Here is a 23,847-nt window from a genome sequence, read left to right on the forward strand (position 1 = left end):
TTTTTGACAAAGTTATAAAGTGTATGAACATTGCACCCGTAATTTTCAAGCGTCTTGTCACGTCCTTAGTCTTCAACTAAGCGCACGTGCGGCACTTGGCAACTCGCTCGCGTTCTTGCACAACTTGCTCACGATCTTGCTATGCCAAGTCAGCCTAGTTTACTACACTCAAGATCGCTAAGAGAATAGTAATTGAGAAATATGCTAGAAGGAAGCTTTTTATTATAGAAGACTTAATTGATTTTGCTTGATGGTTTACAAATGAATGACCCTCCTATTTATACTACTCACCTAGGACTAATATGTAAATAATAATTATTATACAAGTCCCTACATATTTACAAATAAGCCCCTATTCTAGAAATCTCTACACAACTAGATAGAAAACAATGTTGAGTTTTCAACTGATGCCGAAGTTCTAGAGAAAAGCGTCAAACCATGTTGGATTGCCCTCATTCAAATTCCTATCGAAGGTTACTTGAGGTCTCCCCAGCATGTTTTCTAACTGCATGTATAACTCTTTTTAAGGGTTAATTTTATAGTTTTATGCTTATTCTTCGATCCTTTTCCTTTCTGATCTTATAATTGTATATCTCTTTATTAGATATAAAATTTCTACATACTAATATCACTGATTCTTCATAATAATCTAATATGCTTTTAATTTTCATATGTAGAATCAAATTAATGTTGAGCATTGCTCTAGCAAGTAGGGATGATGTCACCTGTTTATGTAGAATTGGTGATGTGGATTATCAAATAAACAAGCGAAATTAGGGCATACACGTTGTAATCGACTTTTCTCATTTTATATACTTTTGGTTACTAAATTAAGGTTGTATTTCATCTTATGATTTCGTGAGTTAGTACATATGGATTAGGGTATAAAATCTAAGTTAAGGAAATGAATTTGTTAATATGGAATGATACTTCATTTTTCAGTTACGAAACTTTTGGTTTTCAAGCGTTACTTGGAGGTTTTCTGGCCAAGAGCAACTAAATAGAATTTAGTAGACAACTTCAATAACATAATGTGATGGGCATGAATGATGGATGCTGCGAAACACAACAGGCTTTGGAGGTGTTGCGACTTGCGACGCGATGAAGGTAAATTAAAATAGATTAATTACATTCTTGGTGTAATTATTCCTTTAATTGCTTGTCACTGTTATATTTTAGAGTTTCAATAAAGCTCGATTACGTATTACTCGGCAATTATGATATCTACAAATTATGTTATCATTATGCTCGACAAAGAATAATTGATTCCTTCGGATCATCTACATAAAGGTAATATTCGAATTCTTCCGAAATTGTCATCCTTCAGGGAAAGTCGAATTTATTTTTAATGGTAAAGTAGCAATTTGTCTTCTCTAATGTTTTCATTCGTGGTTGTTTCTTAATTTACAGGCTTTTAAACGGTCTCCTTGGTGCAGGTATGGTATACTTCATTTAAAGAGAGTTGTCCGTTGCTAATTCATATTTTTTTGTAGTGATAATTATAGTTCTGGGTTGACTTGTATAGAATGAGTCCTGACCTCCTGAAAGATATATATATATATATAAAAAGAAAATTACAATCTGTCAAGTTTCAGCTCAAGTCTGGAGCAAACTGTTAGTTTGGTTGGGAATTAGGAAGAATCCTAGCAACTGGGATAATGAGCTACTGTGGACTGAACAAATTGCAAAGGGCAAATCTCCTCAGGCTTTTGCTAGCAGTTGTGTTGCAGCTATTATGTTTAGATTGGTCTTTTTCTAGAGAAACTTCAACTTTCAGTATAAAAATGAATCAAGTGCAATTTATGTTGCCAAGTAATTTCCACATTTTTTTTTCCTATCTTCAACATCAAGTACTCTTTTTGTTCAATTTTTACACAAAATATTGTTTAAACACCTACATAATTTCTTCAGGATAGTATTAAGGTTTGCCCCAAGTTTACCGAATTACGAAGATATGATCAAGAAATTATTTGCAGAACACATGCACATTGACGAAAAGGTCCTTACTGAGCTGGAAGTGGTACTGCTAGAATTTATTGATTGGACTTTATTTAGCGACGAACAACTCTCTAAGTTATATAAATTTGTAAATATCAAGGGCTTCATAAGGTGCTGTATAAATAAAAAAAGAATTAACGAGGGAGAACTCTATCTAAAAAATAAAATAATGTAATCTAATTCATTTAGTGACCGCGCGGACAAATTTACTAGTTATAAAATAAGATGACCAACATGACCTTGTTTATGTACTGATCCCGCCATTCATAAAAAGTACTATTCTCTAAAGGTGGCAACCGGTTGGAACCGGAACCGGTTATGGAACCGGCCGGTTCCGGTTAAAAAACCGGAACCGGTTAACCGGTTTCGGTTTAACCGGTTCCGGTTTACCGGTTTTAAACCTCAAACCGGAACCGGTCCGGTTTGGAGTGGTTAAAATCTTTTTTTTTTGTTTTTTGTATTATATATATATATATATATATATATATATATATATATATTATAGTATTTATTTGTGTATTGTAGCTATATTTTCATATGTTATACAACTTTATAATTAAAGTTTAAATATTTACTGACTAACAGCCTAACAGCAAGTCAGCAATACAGAATAGTGCTTTTCGTATACATATATATGTATAACTTACATATACTTATATATATGTATAACTTAATATATATATATACTAAATATATGTATAACTTAATATATATACTATATATACATATCTACTATATATACTATATATACTTAATATATATGTATATATATGTATAACTTAATATATATACTATATATATGTATATATATGTATAACTTAATATATATACTATATATACTTAATATATATGTATATATATGTATAACTTATGTATATATATGTACTATATACTATATATACTTATATATATATATGTACTATATACTCTATATGTATAACTTAATATATATACTATATATACATATCTACTACTTACTTATATACTTTAGTTTTTTTTTTTTTTTTTAAATTTTTTACCGGTTAAACCGGTTTAACCGGTCCGGTTCCGATTTTACCGGTTTAACCGGTTCCGGTTTCCAAAATATTGGAACCGGACCGGTAAACCATTAAACGGTTAACCGGAACCGGTTAACCGGTTCCGGTTCCGGTTCCGGTTTAACCGGTCCGGTTACCGGTTAAAACCGGTAAGGCCAAACCGGTTACCACCTTTACTATTCTCCATCTCAATTTATATGTCACCATTAAATATGGAGTATAAAAAATAAAAAAATAAAAAATAATAAAAAAAAGGAAGAACTTTGAAATCGTGATTCAAAACAAGCTTTAGATATTTGAGTGCTACATCTCATAAATTTAAATTGTCTCTAAATATAAAAAGGTATAATTTTTTTTAGACAGACTAAAAAAATAATGTGCGACATAAATTGGGACTGCGAAAATAATAAACTAATTATTGTTCACAATATATATAATGATCAGCAATCTATCTTTTATTACCTCAATAATTTCTATTAGTGCATACAGGATGACCAACATGAGCGAGCACCCCCCCCCCCCCCCGGCCCCGCGCGCGCAACCCTTCCCCCGGTCCCAAAAGAAAAAATAAAAAAAAAGAGAACCAATAACAAAGCAACAAGCATCTTCTCATTATCTCATATACTAATAATTACATCGTTGATGGCACAATTGCGATGAATTTTAGTCTTGAAATGACGCAAAAGTAAGGCTCGGATTGCACTCTGATGTCATTTCAGGATCATCATAACCCGAGCAGCAACAATATAAGTTTTTCATTTTTTGTGAAGATGAATTTTAGAGATTTAATATAGATAATGTAGTTAATGCATGGTGAAAACATAACAATGACCACTTAATTGATGAGTGATATGTATTTAACATGATATCAGACTCAGTAACAAATACTCCATTAACAATGTCCATTCTACCCTTTTGATTTTGACTTTTATTCTCACTATTTTATTCTCATAATGAAAACTGAATTGAGTGATATGGACCGTCAGTTTTTTAAAAAAAAAATAATGAACAAGTTTGTGATAATGTGTCGATGGTTTCAACTCATGCATTATTCTCACTCTTACCACAAGTAGGAAAACATTTCCCATAGATTAGTCCCTACTCCTAGTATGAAGATAAGGTCACAAAAGACTTGTGCCTAATTAATGTACGAGAAGTAGCTAGCAGTCAAACAATTTATGGGTGCAAATTGATTAAAAAGGAGATGGAGTTTAAATTGGTTTAGAGGTTACTTGAAATGGTTTATTATCAACTTGTACAGGCATTTTCCATCTGTTACAACGAAAACAGGCAATCTACACTTGTTGCATTGACATCCACATATCTTCTTACAAACCGTGGACGTAACGCCCATAAACTATATGGCTTTTGGACGATGTAGAAGAAGTTGATTTATATCTCAAATGTATCACAACATCACAAGTCATTCAATTTTGATGAAATTATGTGTAATTATCTGAAACTATTTATATTATCATAACATCTGATGATTGCAATTGTGTGTATTATATATATCTTCCTCTATCCCAATGTGCCACACTTTCATTTGTAAGATATCTCAAAAAGGTATGTCACCTTTATATACTCAGAGTTTTAGACCACATATTTTTTTTAAAACTCATTTTTCCCTTAAACTTCGTGTACAATCAAAACACTATCACATAAACAGATCTAGAGTGTAACCAACGGGTTCACGGAACCTAGTAACTTTCAGTCTTTTACGCACCTCCTCTGAGTGAAGGGGTATCCAATTTCAAATTTTGTATCCAGTTCCAATTGAAAATGTATCAAACTGTGAAGGAGATAAGTTTTCCTTTTAAAGAGGTAGGTACAATTGAAAGAAGTAGCTAGGAAAATTAATGTTAGAACTGACTGAGAGATATATAGAATGGGAGATTTTTTTCTCATTTGCAATAAACTGCATGAAGCATGTCGTGAGACATCACTTTCTTTCCCACGATTGTATATATATTTGAAAAAGAAATGGCATGGTTCATTTAGTTCAATGAAAAAATGAAATAACGAAAAAGAAAACCACAAGCGTGACTATATATTTATCTCTGTCAGACTGAAAATACCCATATTACCAAGTGAAAATACGACAAAAGGTCCTGAGGAATATTCCAGGAGTATATACTGTGACGAATTAAATTAGTGACAAAAGAAGTTCGTATAATCATAGTGTCTCTGGAATCAATGCATCTCGGATACTCTTACGAGAGAAGTTTAGATAACCATAAGCATTAAGGGGTCATTTTAGTTAGAACAAGTTATTCCGAGATTATTTAACAGATATATTTTATGGCAATGTTTGATTTATTGGGCCAAAAATAAGCTACATATAACATAATATAAAATGTGTGTTTTATTTAAACTGGATAAATTATATAAGCTCTTATTAAATTTTAACCTAACTTGTCTTTATTTAAAAAACTCTGAAAACAAAAGCTTTGGAAAAAGCGCATATACAATTTTTTATTGTATTATAATGCGATTAGTAATCCCAAAATCTTTATTCCCACATAAAGTGCGGTATTAAAATAATATTGTACTTATATTATAATCTGAAAGAACTATCCCATAATAAAAAATTACACCAAAATACAAGATAAAATAATCGCCATAATTCATTTTAGGATTATAATCTCCTATTCCACCCATCAACCGAATCCTAAGAAATTATTAAAAGTGCTATTAAAGTTTGCCAAAATCGTAAAAAATAAATAGTTTTATTTTTATTTTATTTTAAAAAAGAGGCTTGCGGTAATATGAACATTGATCTCCTTCTTTTTTCTTTTTTTCCCTACTGATATTTTTTTTTAAAATTCAATTATTGACAGCAAGAGATGGATTAAACTAAGAGTTTTTAGGTTTTGTTGCCTTACTATACAACTTCATAGCTCGTGATATTATTAATATTTTCTTGTCCACGACACTATTTTTACTTTAACCCGTTTTTAAATATGGGACATTTTTGCATATGTTTAGAAATTTTAAAATTCAAAACTATTAAACTATTCATATTATTCCTCTGACGTCATGTGTTGTTATTCATATTATCTTTTTTAGCTACTCCCTTTATTTATTTAATATCCTCTAATTTGAATATACATGAAATTTAGAATATAAAGAAAACCATGTGATTTTAAACTAAAGATACATATAATATATGAAAAATGCTCTTTGAATATTGTGATTTTAAACATGTCATGACACACCTATAAAAAACTGTCATTAAAGTAAAGTGAGAATATATATAAATGTGATATTCTTTGTTAAATGAATTATAAAAAGTAAGATATATAAATTGAAATAAAAGCAGTGTTATTTACAATATTTGTTTGCTATAGATCAATCATTCAAATAAGGTCACGTAAGTGAATTTGGTACGCAAGTTATTGATAAGCTGAGTTTGTTTAATAAGGCAGCTGCCTTATAAGTTAACTTATACGGCATTACACGTTTTTTGCTATGTCCCTACATTCAATTTGCAACTAGCATTATTCTAGATACAACTACTAGATAGACGGACTGACAGATGAACTGTACCATGTGCTACTTATTTTTGCAGTAGTTCTTAATCATGAACGAATTCAAGCACGGTTCTTGATGAATTACAAATATTATCATGCACTTTGGTAATTGAGAACAAATATATAATTATGCACTCTAAGCATATAAGTGAAAAAAAGAAGTTTTATTTGTTGTGATAGACATACACACTGTCAAATTTAATTGAAATAAAGAAATCAAATGATTGTCTTTCTAAAGCTAATCTAGAAAAGAAAGAATAATTAAACTCCTACACTATATAGACAAGAAAGAATAATTAAACTCCTACACTATATTGAAATTGGAAGCGAGCTCAGAAGTTTGCTGGCGTATGAAATTAAAAAACTTTCACAATAACTAGAGAGACAAATTTGAAGATTGTAAAAGTGCGTGAAAAATGGTCTAAGGTCTGCTTGCTTTCACTGCGTTGCTTTTTTAAGAATCCTTTATTTGTTTTTAGTGGATCTGAATATTTATATTTTATACAAAGTTTTAAAATATTTTTAATCCATGATTATCACCAATGATCATAAGAATCAACACCTTTAATCAGGTTTCAGCCACCAACACCAACAATATTCGCTGCTAATCACCTCCACCTACCACTTCCAGAGCCCCGCACTTTTGTAACCCAAAAAAAAAATGGAATCAAACTAACCTATTAAAAAAAAAAAAGAATCAAACTAGGCTTCACGCACAAATTATGTGCGTGAAAGAGGTATTTTATTTTATTTTCTTTTTTAAGCTATCAAAAATCACATTTTTTTCCATACTTTTGGCAAAGATTAGTTATGTTTCAAAACTCCGAAATATATCAATATTTTATATAGAACTTAATATTTTTTTTTGCGTACAATAACGTCGGCTCATTACATCGAGTATACATAAACGTTTGGATCGTCGTTTTAGGAGTTGTAGAGTGCTCCGAAGTAAGCTTTGTTTGCTTGAAAACTTTGTTCTTTAGATCTAAGTGTCATATTTTATAGGATTTTGAAATAAAAATATTATATTCAAAAATAATTCATCCAATCCAAAGAGGTTCAACCAAGGTATAATATATCTCATTCAATGCTCCCACCAAGGTTTGATCCCATGTTGTTGGCATAAAAAAGAAGTGAGTAAAAAACAGTGGCTAAACCACCAAGCCAAATTGGTGAATGTTACAAAATAGACACTCAAAACATCAAAATTGAATTTCGAACCTCAAAATTGACATTCAAAACATCATTACCACGGGATTAGCATCTCGAAATAGATTTTTTATCATTAGATTTTTACTAGAGAAGAATGAAATTTTTGCACAAATTTGGGGCAAAATTCAAATTGAATGGGATAACGGACGTTTTTTGGAAAATCGGCATGGCCAAACCGCCTCGCGGCAGTTTATCCGCGTAGATCTCGAAAAAATACCCTGAATAAAAAAAAAATCGCATAAGTCGGACATCCGAGCGCAAAGTTATGACCATTTAAAGTTTCAACAATTTACAACTAGTTTTCCACCTATGCTCCGATCCTTATTTTTTATTTACGTGAGTGAAGAGGCATATGTATACTTGATGTAATGAGCCGATATTATTGTATGCTAAAAAAAACATTAAGTTCTATATAAAATATTTATATTCCAACGTTTTGAAACGTGACTAATCTTCGGTCAAAGTATGAAAAAAAAACTTAAAGATAACAAGTTTCCAAACTTACTTCGAGGCACTTTACAAGTCCTAAAATGACGATCCAAACATATATGTATACTTGATGTAATGAGCCGACATTATTTTACGCTAAAAAAGATATGAAGTTCTATATAAAATATTTATATTCCGGTGTTTTGAAACGTGACTAATCTTCGGTCAAAGTACTGAAAAAAGCTTAATTTTGAGTTTGATTTCTAAAGTACAAAGTTTCCAAGCAAACAAAACTTACTTCGGGGCACTCTACAATCCCTAAAACGACGATCCAAACGTTTAGGTATACTTGATGTAATGAGGTGACGTTATTGTGCGCAAAAAAATATATTAAGTTCTATATAAAATATTGATTTTTCTGGTTTTTGAAACATATCTAATCTTTGCCAAAAGTATGGAAAAAAATGTGATTTTTGATAGCTTAAAAAAAGAAAAAAAATACCACTTTCACGCACAAATTTTATGCGTGAAGCCTAGTTTAATTTTTTTTTTTTAATGGGTTAGTTTGGTTCCATTTTTTTTTTTTTAATTACAAAAGTGCTGGGCTCCCACTTCCATTGTCATCTTCACTGCACAATCATTACCGCTAACCATTTCCACCAACAACAACTAGCCAATTGTTCAGCCGCCACTGCACAAATATAACCAATCATTATAATAGTCAAATACGTACACAAATTCAAATATGTTAATCTACATACTCCTACCGTTTTCATATACTAGTATTTTTGCTGTACTACTTTTTAATACTATAAGGGGTCGTTTGGTGCATGATATAGGTTGGGATATCCCAGCATTAATTTTTTGTACCGTGTTTGGTAGGAGGTATAAATTTATCCCTAGTAGGAGGTATAAATTTATGCTGAAGGGATAAATTTATACCTCCTACCAAACACTGTATAAAATGAAATCTTATTAGAAGGGTGGGATATCCCACCTTATTCCACTTATCCTGAGATTATTTTATCTCATCTCCCGATTGAGATAAAATAATCTTAAGAAGTGGGATAAATTAATCTCAAAATTATAATCCCGAGATAATTTTGGCTACCTAACAAACGACCACTAACAGTTCTACTTTGTTTTTCCTTAAACAAATCCATAAGTAGCCATGGTTCAGACTAGGGTTGTTCACGGTTTTGGTTAAAACCAAAACCAAACCGAAAATTTAATCAAACCGAATAAAAAAACTCGACATTTGGTTTGATTTGATTTTAAATTTAAAAACCGATAATATTTGGTTTGGTTATGGTTCTATTAAAAAATAACCGAATAAATAACTGAACCAAACCGATAAATTATATACATATATTTTATAATTATTTATATGTATAATATTAGTTTTTCATAAATAATTATAAATATTTTATACCTTTTAATCATTAATTTGATTTTTGATCTACTTATTTCACATGATTGTTTAAGGAGAAAAGAACAACTCTGTAGTCGAGACCCTAGCCTTGGGGTTAGGGTCTGAAGTTTGGATCATTACACAAAGTTTTTTTAATAAAATGGGAGAATTGAGGGCAAAATGCAAGTACTGCCCCAAAGTTTAGGATCATTACACAAAGTTTTTTTATTTCATATATTTTAATTTTAGGTAGTCTTTATGTTTAATTTATAATATGTATGTTTGTAACAACAACTAAAAGCTCTTACGCTCTACTTTATTTTTAGGTATGTGTATTAAGATGACAAAAATGGTGCAGTCACTACTAAGTTAGTTTTTAGCTGTATATGTAATAGTTTAGCAACTTTGGATAACTTGAGTGCTACACTATCACTAATAGTGAAAATGTTTCTATGATGTCTGTTCCACCTTAAATTATAAACAAAAGTTATCGTTTGAACCAAAAAAAGACATGTCTTTTTCAACTTTTTAATGTTTTACTGATAAGTCTCATGGCTGCTAGTCATAAACCGAAAAATTGAATGAAACCGACAATAACCAAACCGGTGGTTATTATTTTATTTGGTTTGGTTATGATTTTAGATATTTAAAAATCAACTAAATTAATTTGATTATGATTTTAATCAATAACCGACTCAAACCAAACCATGAACCCCTAGTTCAGACTGCTTATCATTTTGAAATGTGTATGGTACGAATTTGAAATGACAACCTGTCTTCCTTGGGCCAGATAGGGACACCACCAAAAATAACTTTGTCGTATACAAATTTGAAAATAAACCTAAAAATCTTTTCTTAATATCTTTATTTATAAATTACAGTACTACTGAATTGAAAATGCTTAGATATTTTAGGGCCGTCAATTCGAAGCCATCTTAATATTAATACTGAAAATATTAGAAGTCGTAATTGGTGAGAGCTGTTACAACTTTTGTAATTATCTCTCCTTATTACATCAATTTCTCTTTTTCTCAATGCAAGATTGGAAAACTGAATATGACGTCTTGAATTTTCTTTTCAATTTCCCTTTTATGTCTTTTTAATCCCATTTTTCTCTTTTCATTTGCTTGGTAGGCTCCACTTATCTTATAGGGATGTACGGTCTATTCAGCTTCACTCTCAACTCTTGAGTGGCTTATAGGAGCTGCGAAAAGCCGAAAACGCATTTTGTTGAACGTTGATTTTTTTTTTTATTTTTTTTTGTTTTTTTGTTTTATAAAATTAAATGTTTGAAGTTTGATATGGCTGATGTTAAGATGTGATGTTTAAATTCAATTATTTTTGCTTGAATTTTAGGTACTTATAATTAAACTTAAGTTATTTTTGTCTGAACTTCATTACATGTAACTTGAAACATTTTCTCTAACTACAGGATGTCTGTCAGGATTTGCTCTGAATTTTTTATCTTATTTGTATTTTACTATAATTATGTTTTACTTCAAAAATGTTTCTTGGTGGAAAAAGGTTTTCTTCGTGAAAAAGAATTCTACCTTGTCTATTCTTTTTTTGAATGAGATGTTTTGGACTTCTATAAATAGGTTTCTCTTCTCATAAACAACACAATAGCATCCACAATATAGTCGTTTAAAAGTTTTGTTTAGGAGGAGATTTTTTCTCAAATAATTTTATATTCCTTTTAGATTAGTTTTTCATATATAGATCAATTGATCAAACCATATTAGAATATTATGTCGTTTTTAGTATGTTTTTCTTTATCATTTGAATTATCGTCGTTTGAGGTTTACAATTATTAGCTTCCGCATGATGCCCTGATTATTTCATGGTATCAGAGCCATGGTTCGGCGGGATTCAAGACGAATTTAAGGCGAGTTCAAATCAAGCTGCAAACAGTTTCACGATAATGAAGATTTTGTCCGAACTACTACATGTGGATATGAATTTTCAACCATATTTTCAACATCCCTGCTGCAGCATATTTAAAAGTAAAGAAAAATATTTTTTAACCATAATATTTTTAACCTTATTTTTAATCATGACAAGCAGCAGTGATGAAGATTATGTGAAGAAGATGAATCAAGATTATTTTGCCAGAAAATTCAGGCCACGGGGAGATTTGCCTGGGTTTGCCCCGAATTTCCTACCTTATTTGGATTTTACCATAATTGTATTTTATTTCAAAAAGATTTTTTGGTGGAAAAAGGTTTTCTTCGTGAAAAAGGATGTTATTATGTCTATCCTTTTCTTGGAGGAGAAGTTTTGGACATTTATAAATAGGTTTCTCTTTTCATAAACAACACAATAGCATCCACAATGTAGTCGTTTAAAAGTTTTGTTTAGCAAGATATTTTTTCTCAAATAATTTTATCTTCCTTTTAGATTAGTTTTTCATATGTAGATCAATTGATCAAACCATATTAGAATATTATGTCGTTTTTAGTATGTTTTTACTTTATCGTGTGAATTATCGTCGTTTCAGGTTTGCAATTATTAGTTTTCGCATGACGCTCCAATTATTTCGATCCCAACAATCCCTTCTTGCAATCCACTCATTGTAAATAATTGCTAACAGACTTGAAATATGAGTGAGCCAGATAAAAAAGGTCATCCCTGGGGTAAGTGATGTAATCAATAATTTTGGTTAGAGAAAGCCCAAATTATCATAATCAAATAATTGTTTTCGTCTGATGTCAAGTTTGGCAAGCTTTAAGCACGACATATTTAAAGTTATTTCGAAGTGAATAGTCATGCAATATTTATTAAAGCAGATACAGATTAAAAAGATATGTCCAAATAAAATACTCATGAAATTTTACACTAAGAAGGGTTTTATGAAAACATGTGTTCCATAAAATACACATGGTTCTTAACTTTTCACCTCCTCTTTTTTGCAAAAAAAAAAAAAAGGCACCTTGGAGAAACTCTTTTTATTACTACTATATTTGTTTTGTAATGCAGTGTATCATAACGGAGTACACAGCAATTTTACTATTTAAAAGATTCACATATCGGAAAAGTTTCATCATAATTTCGCAATGGATTCTTTTGATCTCAATTTGGTTTTCATGTCACATTTCAAGCTTCACATTCACATAACAATCACATAATTTTTATTCCTGTCCGAGGAATCAAATCTTATACTCCACTTTATACCATAACCATTAACTATTTTAGGACAATGTTTAGGACTGCGCATATAATATGTTTTTTACTTTTTGAATTAAAATTCTTAAAACGTGTATCTTGAAAAAGACCCTATCAAGGAGCTGCAGGCCTGGCGACTTCATTGTATTTGATGCCACGTTAATACAGTAAGGTAATTAACCGAATCTCTTCGGTGAAACGAATATGACATTAATAAATTAAATAATTAACCGGCGAATGCTATTGGTCATGTAACATTTGAATGATATATTTAAACCAAGTAGGTTCAGCTTTTCGATTTTACTAGTATAATAAGTTTTCATTTTATTTTGTTACCAGCTGGAGTCCACATGCAAGTTGCATAAGAATGACAACACCAGCTTGATAAAAAAGTGTAGACTGGGGTAGTTAGTTTCTGACCCGGAGCCTAAAGGGTATAAAAATATACGGTATAAACTAAAAGGGAATAGCAAAAAATTTATATACCAAAACGAATATAACGTGGACTGATCCACGTTATACCCCCAAATTTTTTTTTCATCCATCAGACAATCACCGAAAAATAATAATAATAAAAAATTAAAATGTATAACGTGGATCAGTCCACGTTATACAAAATATATTGTATAATTGTATAACGTGGATCAATCCACGTTTTACAATATATAATTGTGAAACGTGGACAGTTCCACGACTCATTTTTGTTGCCCTAAATTTTCAGCTTTTTCTCCTCCGCCTCTTCCTCCATTTCTCCATTTTTGAAGTTACAAAACCTCTTCATCTCCTTCTCCTTTTTCTTCTCCTCCATTTATTTTCTTTTTAAACCCTGCATTACAGTCTAATTTTTAGAGCAACTTCTTCATCTTTATCTTTAGTTGCTATTTAAATTAAGGTATTTTTTCTAACTCATATAATATTATATATTTATAGTAGATGTAGATTTGTTTGTCTTATATATCTTAATTGTTATTTTTTATTTGTGTTATTTTAATACGTTTGTGTTATTTTAATAAGATATATGTTTGTGTTATTTTAATAAGATATATGTTTGTGTTATTTTAATTTGAACTTAAGATATGATTGTTAGAAGCATTATTATATAAAAGGTCTGATTTGTTTAGTAGCACTTTTGAAGAAATTTGTTGTTATGTTGCTGTTATTTTTGTGGATTGTTATATAAAAGATCTGAATAACTAATTGTTTTTCATTATTACCTTTAATGTGATATTTATATAGGCAGAAAAAGTGAAACTTAATTGATGCCTCAGTAGCCCCAAAAAAAAAGATACTTAAAATGTCATGATAATGCTTTATTATATGAGACCTAAGTTTAAGTGGGTGGACAATTATTTTGTCTATACCTTATAAGTATTAATGTGGTCCACTATCAGTGGTTTCTAAATAAGGCGTATGGAAGTTGGCTTTATCTAGCCAGTGCATATTTGTTCTGCTAAAATTAGAATAATATATTTTTTTTAATAGTGAGTTACTCCAAATAGCTTGATCTGGACTTCATTTTTTTTTTTATCTAAGGTATGGAGTTTCCACGGGTATGCGTACATCTGCGGCCAGAAGTGTACGATGTGTTAACACTCCAGGAGAAGCATCGATCACACGCTGTGTGGGATGGTGCCTTGAGAGGACCGACCGGATGCCTGTTTCCTCGCCGCGCGGATACCGAATTTTTGAAGCACGTGAGGCGTCATCCTTTTTATCCTCGCATCCTTGACTACTTTGGCCTGTGTGGATTTAGTGGAGTAGTAGAGGTAGGATGTGTATCATATGATTGGGCAGTCATCACTGCACTTATAGAGAGATGGCGTCCTGATACGCACACCTTTCATCTGCGTACAGGTGAGGCGACCATCACATTACAAGATATTGAGCTCATGTTGGGCTTGGTTGTTGATGGTAATCCCTTGAATGATCTTAATGCTAGAAATATAGGTATTGTTGGGTGACAACAATTGATCCATGAGCTTATTGGTTGGGCACCCGGTCTGGATTGTTTTAATGGTGTTAGTAGGTTAGAAGTACATAAATTAATTGAATATATTAGAGGCTTAGATGACATTACAAATTAGACCCCAGAAATTGTGTGCAACAGCGGGTTAGGTTGTACTTGCTATGGCTTTGTGGCGGCACGATATTTCCGGATAAGTCCGGTGACTTACTTAATTTAGACTATTTGCTTGACATGCGTGACCTTAGAGCAATGAGTAGACAAGCTTGGGGAACGGCTGCATTGTCATATTTGTATACTTGTTTATGCTGCGCTTCGTTGAGGAAAGCCAAGGATGTGTGTGGATTCATTTTCTTATTGCAGGTACGTGACCTTTAAAATTATATAATTTTATTTGGTTGTCCTATTTGATAGTTATAAGGTTTTTATGTATTTATTTTAAATTTTTAATATAGGTTTGGGCTTGGGAGCAAATTATACCGATGCAGCCACCACTCAGGGCCCTTCAGCCACACACGGCTCTTGCACGAAAGTGGACTCATCGTAAAGCTCGCGAAAATGAGGCACGTGTTGTACTACCCATATGTAGGGATGTATTGGACAACCTAACAGATGGTCAGGTATGTTATCATAATTATGGTTGTTAATGGCGTTTTGATATAATAGTTACGCTTATGTGTAATTTATTTATTTTATTATCATGTAATTTTATGTTCTTTCTATCGTAGTTTGTGTGGCAGCCTTATTCAGAGGCCATCATTAATGTGACTCCCTGAGTGGTGTCGGCATGGCCGAGTTATTTGGATGACGCATGTTCCCCTTATTTGTGGGATCTATCGAGAGTGGCACATGGTAGACCGCGTTCTCAGAAAGTTAGGTAGGAAGCAACATATTCCGGGACCATGTGTTGAAATTGATCTTTTTCATTACAAACGTGACAAGCGGTATGCTATAACAGTGGAGGATCAATAAAATTTTACACAAACGAACTTTTTGTGGGAAAATCGTCGACAATTAGGTAAGTTATTTCAGAACAAGCAGGAAATGAAAGGCGCAGTGAGACAATATTGTCTCAAAGAAAAGAAAGAGTTCATTTGTGATCAGTCCAAAGGTAAATTTTGGAGGGTTATTTGCAAGCGTCATATGTTGGGATGTGAGTGGATGATCCGTTTTAGAGAAATTTCAAGTGGTATGTGGAAGGCAGGCAAAGCGGTTCTCCACCATAGTTGTCTCACGGATGATTACAGAAAGGATCATTCCAATTTGAACAATCACCTAATTGCTACTACGTTGATACCATATATTATGGTCGATCCATACATCAATATTAAGTCAGTTCAGCAAAAAATAAAAGGATTGCATACGTTTACTCCTAGTTATAGAAAAGCACAAAAGGGGCGTAAGAAAGCTATTGAAATGGTATTTGGTGATTTTGAAACCTCTTTCAAGACATTGCCCCGATACATGGCTGCCTTAAAATATTTCAATTCGGGGATCGTTGTTGAGTGGGAACACCAATCAACTACAATGCAAGGTGAACACATCTTCAAATTTCTATTCTGGGCTTATAAACCAAGCATCGATGGATTCAAAAGTTGCATGCCTGTCATCTCAATAGACGGTACTCATCTGTACGGTTAGTATGAGATGAAACTGCTAATTGCTGTTGGAATTGATGCGAACAATAACATTTTTCCACTTGCATATGCTATTGTTGCACGTGAGAGCTTTGAGTCCTGGACGTAGTTCCTTGTGTTGTTGTGGAGACATATTGTTTGTGAGAGACAAGGAATTGGACTTATTTCTGACCGTCATCAGGGCATCTTGCAATGTGTCCAAACACATGATTGGTTACAACCACCATCCACACACCATAGGTTTTGCGTTCAGCATTTGAAAAACAACTTCAATAAAAAGTTCCTCAGCAGTGACCTTAAGAAGCTAATGTGGTTGGCGGCTACAGAGCACCAGAAGAAGAAGTATAAAATGAGGATGGAACAAATCAAAACAATGTCACCTCCAGCGCATCTGTGGTTAAAAGCTCTTCCGGAGGAGAAATGGACATTGCATAAGGACAACGGTCATAGGTGAGGGGCTATGACAACGAATGTCTCCGAGTCTTACAACGGTTCATTGAAGAAAGCTCGTGGATTGCCCGTTACTGCCATGGTCCGTTATACGTTTAAAAATCTTGTTGATCGGTTTGTTGAGAGAAGCATCCTTGCTGATTTGTTGATTGCAGATAAAAAGTTTTGGCCGCGCACTGTTGAAAAGAAGTTTGATGAATACTGGGAGAGGTCCCTAAAGCATACTGACATGCAACAATACAATGCAACTGAAGGGGTCTTTGAGATTCTGACATTTGCACACGAAGGTAAGAGCGAAAATATCCATAAAGTCTCTGCCGAAGGGAAAAAGTGTTCGTGTGGGAAGTGGAGAAACTACCATATGCCATGTTCACATGCAATTAAATTTTGTGATATCCGTGGAATTCAACCAAGACCTATGTTAGCAAGTACTACAGTTGCAGGTTTTACAAGCAAACGTACAGTGGAAATTTTTCACCGTTGGGTGATGAGGCATATTGGCCACCTTCTCGCTTCAGTTTAATTGCAAACACTGAATACGAGCGAACTTCATGAGCGCGGACTACAACTAGAAGGAGGAGTGAAATAGATATAGCTCCTGCTCGCATGGCTAGAAAGTGTAGTACATGCAAGCAAACAGGTCATAACAAGAATCGCTTCCCCGACAGAAATCAGTAGTTGTTGTTGCTTGTTTGGTTTTTATGTTTTTCCTTAAGTTGTACGATTGTTGTTTGCTTATGTAATCTTCCAAGAATATATAACATGTATTGTGCCGTTTAATAGTTAGTATGTAATTTAACATTTACTACTCAGTTAATGTGTGACGTTTATTTAACTTATATTTTATTGTTCATTTTCTGTTTGCATATATAACACATATTTAATTATTGCATGCGTTAAAATATTTATTTGAGTTAATCACTGAAATTAACTATATGCTTTAAAAATTAAAAAAATCAATAATTTTTTTTTTATTAAAAACACAACCGAATATGATTTAAATAGAGGCAACGTCTTACCAAGTATTTGTAAAACGCGGAAAAAAATTAATGAAGTTATAACGTGGACTGATCCACGTTATACAATATATTTTGTATAACGTGGATCAGTCCACGTTATACATTTTAAATTTTTTTTATTTTTTATTTTTCGGTGATTGTCTGACAAATGATTTTTTTTTGGGGGTATAACGTGGACTGGACCAGTCCACGTTATACCCGTTTTGGTATTTAAATTTTTGGCCATTCCCTTTTGATTTATACCGTGTATTTTTAATCCTTTAGGCTCCTGACTCGTTAGTTTCTAACCATTGATTTCTCGTGCATAGAAAATGTGGGGATAATTGGGTGCTATTATTTCAATCTTTCAATCTCGATTATACTTTTATATGTTTTAATTCAACTTTCCTTTTTTTTTTTTTTAAATTGGGGGTTAGGGGATTACAAGATGAGATATTGAACCCTTAACACATTCATATCAAAAGATTATTCATTTATAAGGTTCAAACATCATATTTTGAAAAAAATTCAATCATCTCCCTCACCGCTTGATAAAAAATATTGTTTACTTCACTTATCACTTCATTTCCATCAACTTAAGACCGGCTTCGTCGTCGTTGTTAAACATATACATATCCTCTCTCAGTTTGCATGCAACTCTAACCAAGTTTTAATTGTCGCTCTATCCAATATATCAAATAAAATTTGTTTTTTTTCATATTATTTTGACATATTAACTAATATCAATAGAATTTGTAGATGGGCTGATTAGACTGTGCCCAAATTGATTTGCCATGATAAATGCCGGTTCAATCCCCCTAAACTTGGGTGAGTTGGACAGTAACTAATAGAAAGATATTTTCTGTCAAAGCTATCAAATGTATCAACAATATAATGCACTCGTAATTTTCAAGCGTCTTCTCAGATGTTGAGTGTTAAAAATTTGGGGACAACACATCCAAGAACTTTATTACGAACATTATCTGAAAGGACGAAATCGGATGAGCCCCAATTATACTATGGTGCAACTTATCTTATCTGGGTCCTTGAAGTCGTGCTTGGTTCAAGAATTGACAGAGAGTGTTGAACCAGAAAAAAAAAAAAAAAGTTCCAGTTTTTTGGCAACAGTATCTTTCAACCAAAATTCAAGAAATAAAGGTTGTCTATTTGACTATTACCCTCTCCACTCACACTCAGGCTCAGGCACATACACGTAATTAGATATTTTTGCGCTATAATATAAATCTAAATTAGTATCAATATTAAATGGGAAAACACCACTAATTGCCCACTCAATCCAAATAAATTATCCGCTCATGTCCCCTTCCAAACTATTTTCGTGCTTCTGTCCAGCCCAACCCAAAATAATTACCTGACGTGCCCCCCTCGCCCAAATCCCTTACTTCGTGATATCATCGCAGTATATTTATATATCATGATGGTATCATAAAGGGCTACGAGAAAGACCCATCTCAGTATATTTATATACCATGATGGTTTCATGGTGCTGAGGAGTGTCTCATTGAAGAACTGAAACAATCCTCCATGATACCATCACTGTCTATGTATATAAGACAATAGTATCATAGAGATTTTTTTTTTTTTTGAGAAAAGTGTGTCATTTTTAATAAATGAACAAGGATCATTCATAATACCGTTACGGTATATTTATACTGAGACTGTATCATGGAGAATTAAGAGAAAGACTGAAGCATCTTCTATGATGTCATCTCAGTATATTTATATACCATGTTGGTATCATAATTTGGAGGTATTTCGGATAAATATTTTTAATTTTTTCTGGAGTGTATGAAAGTAATGGTGGTATGGACGGACAATTGTGATTTGAGGGGCATGCTTTATCTTTCCCCATATTAAATAACTAACATAAGTCATAAGCCGCAGCATTTTGCTACCATTTTTTCAAAAGTTGGTATGCTACACTCCACTGAATTTAAAGTGGAAACATAAGGACTACTAATATACTAATTACTAGGGTGTTGGATAGTACTAATGAAGATAACGATGTTGCATTCCAGTGGACACGGAGAAACTTGAGAGGCGAATTGCCCTTCTTTTGGGGTGGTCTTTAAATTTTGTCCCTCATATTTAAAATCTTTAAATTTTGCCCTTCGGTTAAAATTCATGGGTTTCAGGTTCGAACCCCCACACAGTGAAAATGTTAAAAACAAATCGCAAGGCAGAGTTTAAATTTTGCTATGCCCCCACCGGCATACACTTGTAAACGAATTATCAAAGTTATGTCAGACCCGACATACTTATGCCTTATGGGCAGACTTGCCATAAGTATGCCGGGTCCGGCATAACTTTGATAATTCCTTCACAAGTTTATGCCGGGTCCGGCATAAAAGTTGAGAAATCTACATGGTGTAGCTAATATTTGACCTTATCTTTATCTAGTAGTTATACTTTAATTAATTTACACCTCATAGCTAAAAGATGTATATCAATTACACTCCATAACTAAAACATACAAAATAGGTTAAAATAAAAAAGCAACCCTTGTATCCACATTTTTCTCTCTCCCCCCTCCCTTCTCCTTCCATTCTGCTCTCTCTTCCATGAAAAATATTCAATGTTCTTCAAGTCCACTACTTCTCCCTCCCTTCTGCTCTCTCTTCCATTTTCTCTCTCCTTACCGCCACTCCACTGCCATTCCGCCACAACCATGGCCGATGTCACCACCATCCTCAGCTCCTTCCCCTTCTTATTGATCTCCATACATTCACCTTCTCCACACCACCTCACTCCACTGCCATTCCGCCACCACCATGGCCGACGTCACCACCATCCTCAGCTCCTTCCTAGGGCTGGGCGTTCGGTATTCGGTTCGGTATTTTTAAAGTTCGGGTTCGGTAATTCGGTAATCGGTAATTCAAAGTATATACCAAATACCGAACTTTCAAATTTCGGTTCGGTACGGTATTCGGTAATACCATATTGAAGTTGAAGTCCACTGTATTAGAATGCAAGTATACTATGCAAGGGGTCAATGTAATTAGTAACAACAGCATATATATTCTTAAAATAAATTGGGCAGAAATTGTATACCAACTGGACAAAAGTTCCAGAATTGAAGACATTCTAGTTAGATCTTTAAAAATCCTTAAGTTATTTCAATAACAAACAACAACCCTTTGTGTTGTGTCCTCTACTATTTAGGATAGCTACCCTAGTAGAATCTTGAATTTCCGTCGAATAAGGATCCAGATCATCCTTAGCTGCTACAATGAGACAAGGCACCTCATAACCAGTTGCCTCTCCATGGCTAGCAACATCAACCAGTAGATCTGATGCTCTCTTCCAGGAAGTTTCACGAGACCTGAAGAATAAAGGTATCAAGATGAGCTACTTAGCAAATGCAAGAACCAAAAGTGAAAAACCAGAAAGCAGGAAAAAGAATGTGACGGAACAAAAGATACACTCTTCCTCCTCTTTCTATTTTCCATTTTCTTCCAAGTAATAAGGGAGTAGAAGTCTAGTGGTTGTAGAAGACAACATGTGCATAGCGTGCTTGCGTTATTTATCAGGCCTTAGCCCGTAAGTTTTCACGGGGTTAGCCACGTAGCCCCTTGAACTTATTTGTTTTCTCGCGGTCATTTATTTTCACTTACTTCCTTTAAATAACCATTCAATAAAATTTATATCTCCCCCAAAAGACTTGCTCAGTGGACTTAAAACATGATTTTGCAAAAGTTCAAGATAACATTACTACTCAACTATCTCTCACAACTTTCCTTTTGTTCCCCCCTTCTGACTTGTGTTTCTAAACATTAGCATAACAAACTATATATATACATATATATATGAGCTATTCCAGTTGCAACTTTTATGTGATCAATTTCACTCTTTTTCTTAAACGCAACTTGAATCAATTCAGCAAAGATGTAGCAAAGATGTGTTTAAGTCACCTGTCATGGACAAAAATTGCTATATCACAATATGCTAACGCATCCTTGCTAGATAGAAGCTTATTCACTCCATCTTCTGGTATCTCTCGTAGCACAAGAGAGTTTTTAGCCCCCTGCCAATGTACAGAAAAGCTATTTTTACGCTAATGACAAATTTAGGCAGTATATTAGATGCAAAAGAGAGAAATCAATATACTACCAGACACTGCAAATAAGTAACCAGAAGAAAGATTACACATGGAAGTAACATTAGGATCATACAAAATTATTTAAGGTATAGTTCGTATACGGAGATTTTATCTTTGTTAATAAAATTATTTACGTTAACAAAAAACAAAAATAGGATCAGAAAGTGCACACAAAGTATTTTCAGTAGCCAGGGTGCACTTGACTAAAACTTCCTCGATATTACACACACAGAGAGAGAGAGAGAGATTGCAAACTATCAGACAAAATTTGGTGTTTAGAAGAAGAAAAAGAACTAGCATAACACAATATTTAGGGGGCTCATAAGTGGGAAAAGACAAATAAACAAATGCAACTTGAGGTGTCCTTAAGGACACTACTAGTTTCTGACAATCAGCACTCTACCAATGATTAGGAAAAAAATAGAACAAAACCTCCAACACAATAGCATATGCATTCTATACAGTGTAAAAATTAATAATCTCGTGCTCATAAGTATATCCCAAAACCATCCCTTGTGGATTGAGAAACCTAAGGAACTTGTTATTGGTAAGAATTAAAACTATAAAAAAATATGCACTATTTTGTACAACCATTTTCTGTCTATTTACCTGTGTTATCTCAATTATCAGAAAGCATATATTTTGTACCAACAATTACAACTTATTTTGGCTCCTTAACAACAAACTCAAAGTGGACCACATCAGAGAGAAAGGTGTTGGCCCACACACCATATGTAACTAATAAAAATTTATACTAACATATTTTTTTTCATCCAGTGATAAATTTTTTTCATCAGCGTGATAAATCCACTTTTTCATCCACTTCCATTTAAAGATCAACAATTGATAGCCTTATTTACATAGGAGTGTTGGAAAACTTGCTTCACTAGAATTTTAGACAGCAGGGGGGACAGAAGCACCAAGTTGATATAGACAGCACATATACATTGATATGGACAGCTATAAATATATGTGTTTATGCAAAATCAATATATTAGAAAAGTGCTTACTGCATATAATAGAGATGAGATAAGAATAATGATAAAGCTGTTTTAAAAACTCACATTAATAGCATCAAGCTGAGACTTGTTATGATTGCTTTCAAGAAATTCCTTCAAGGGTCTAGATATTTTCCAGGCATGATCTTCTGTAGAACGATTGCTTTCAGCTGCTGATAGTATCAAATCCTTAAATGGGAGAGAGCTCACTGACCGCAGAGGCAGAGCAACATATTCACGGGCTATAGTTGATAAACTGCATATCTGCAAATTGAAGCACGCATGGTAAAAAGAAAAACTATTTCGCAAAAGTATATGCTTCAATATTAATATTACTGAGACAACAAAAAGGACCAGTTCCTATATAGTTAAAATTGGTATTGCATTTAAGATGATAATTTAAGATACAGCAGTTGGCATAATCAAAAGTTAAAAGTACTGGTGGAAATAATATGGAATAATCAAATGAAAATTCAGAGCCTTATACCTGAGGCATCTTGCGATTACAAATCAAGAACGAGGGAATCTTTTGAGCTATCAGCCATATCTAAAAAGAATTTAAAATGTGTCAACAATTAAACTAAGTAAAAAAAATATAAAAATAAAATACAAAAACTGAAAAACATACCAAGTTCAAGTTTCATAAGATCATTAAAATCTTCTTCAACATTTATGGGATAAGGCTCATTTCGACGCCAATCTTGAAGACAAAATAACAGCTTGCACCAATTTCGGAGTCAAAGAACTCCTAAATGAATCAAGAATACGGCCCCCGGTGCTAAAGGCACATTCCGATGCCACACTAGAAATTGGAATTGCCAACACATCACGAGCCATCTCGGAAAGAATTTTATATCTAGGAGAATGAGCTTTCCACCATGACAAGATATCAAAATTGT

The 23,847-nt window shown here is 33.0% G+C and overlaps 2 protein-coding genes across 2 annotated transcripts; one reads left to right on the forward strand and one right to left on the reverse strand.

The window, feature by feature from the left end:
• The first annotated feature begins 13,495 nt into the window (after window positions 1–13,495).
• Window positions 13,496–17,671, forward strand: LOC132599309 (serine/threonine-protein phosphatase 7 long form homolog). Its single transcript, XM_060312617.1, has 4 exons — window positions 13,496–13,674; window positions 14,316–15,108; window positions 15,201–15,365; window positions 15,474–17,671. The coding sequence occupies exons 2-4, from the start codon at window positions 14,980–14,982 to the stop codon at window positions 15,519–15,521; spliced, it is 342 nt and encodes a 113-aa protein (XP_060168600.1). The 5' UTR covers window positions 13,496–13,674; window positions 14,316–14,979; the 3' UTR covers window positions 15,522–17,671.
• A 3,139-nt stretch (window positions 17,672–20,810) lies between these two features.
• LOC132600279 (mitochondrial Rho GTPase 1-like) lies at window positions 20,811–23,479 on the reverse strand. Its single transcript, XM_060313351.1, has 4 exons — window positions 23,436–23,479; window positions 23,015–23,212; window positions 21,763–21,875; window positions 20,811–21,173 (listed from the first exon to the last, which is right to left on the reverse strand). Exons 1-4 carry the CDS (start codon window positions 23,442–23,444, stop codon window positions 20,963–20,965), a joined length of 531 nt encoding a protein of 176 aa, XP_060169334.1. The 5' UTR covers window positions 23,445–23,479; the 3' UTR covers window positions 20,811–20,962.
• Between the last annotated feature and the right edge of the window lie 368 nt (window positions 23,480–23,847).

This window comes from Lycium barbarum, chromosome 6 (assembly GCF_019175385.1).
Source record: "Lycium barbarum isolate Lr01 chromosome 6, ASM1917538v2, whole genome shotgun sequence".
NCBI lineage: Eukaryota > Viridiplantae > Streptophyta > Magnoliopsida > Solanales > Solanaceae > Lycium > Lycium barbarum.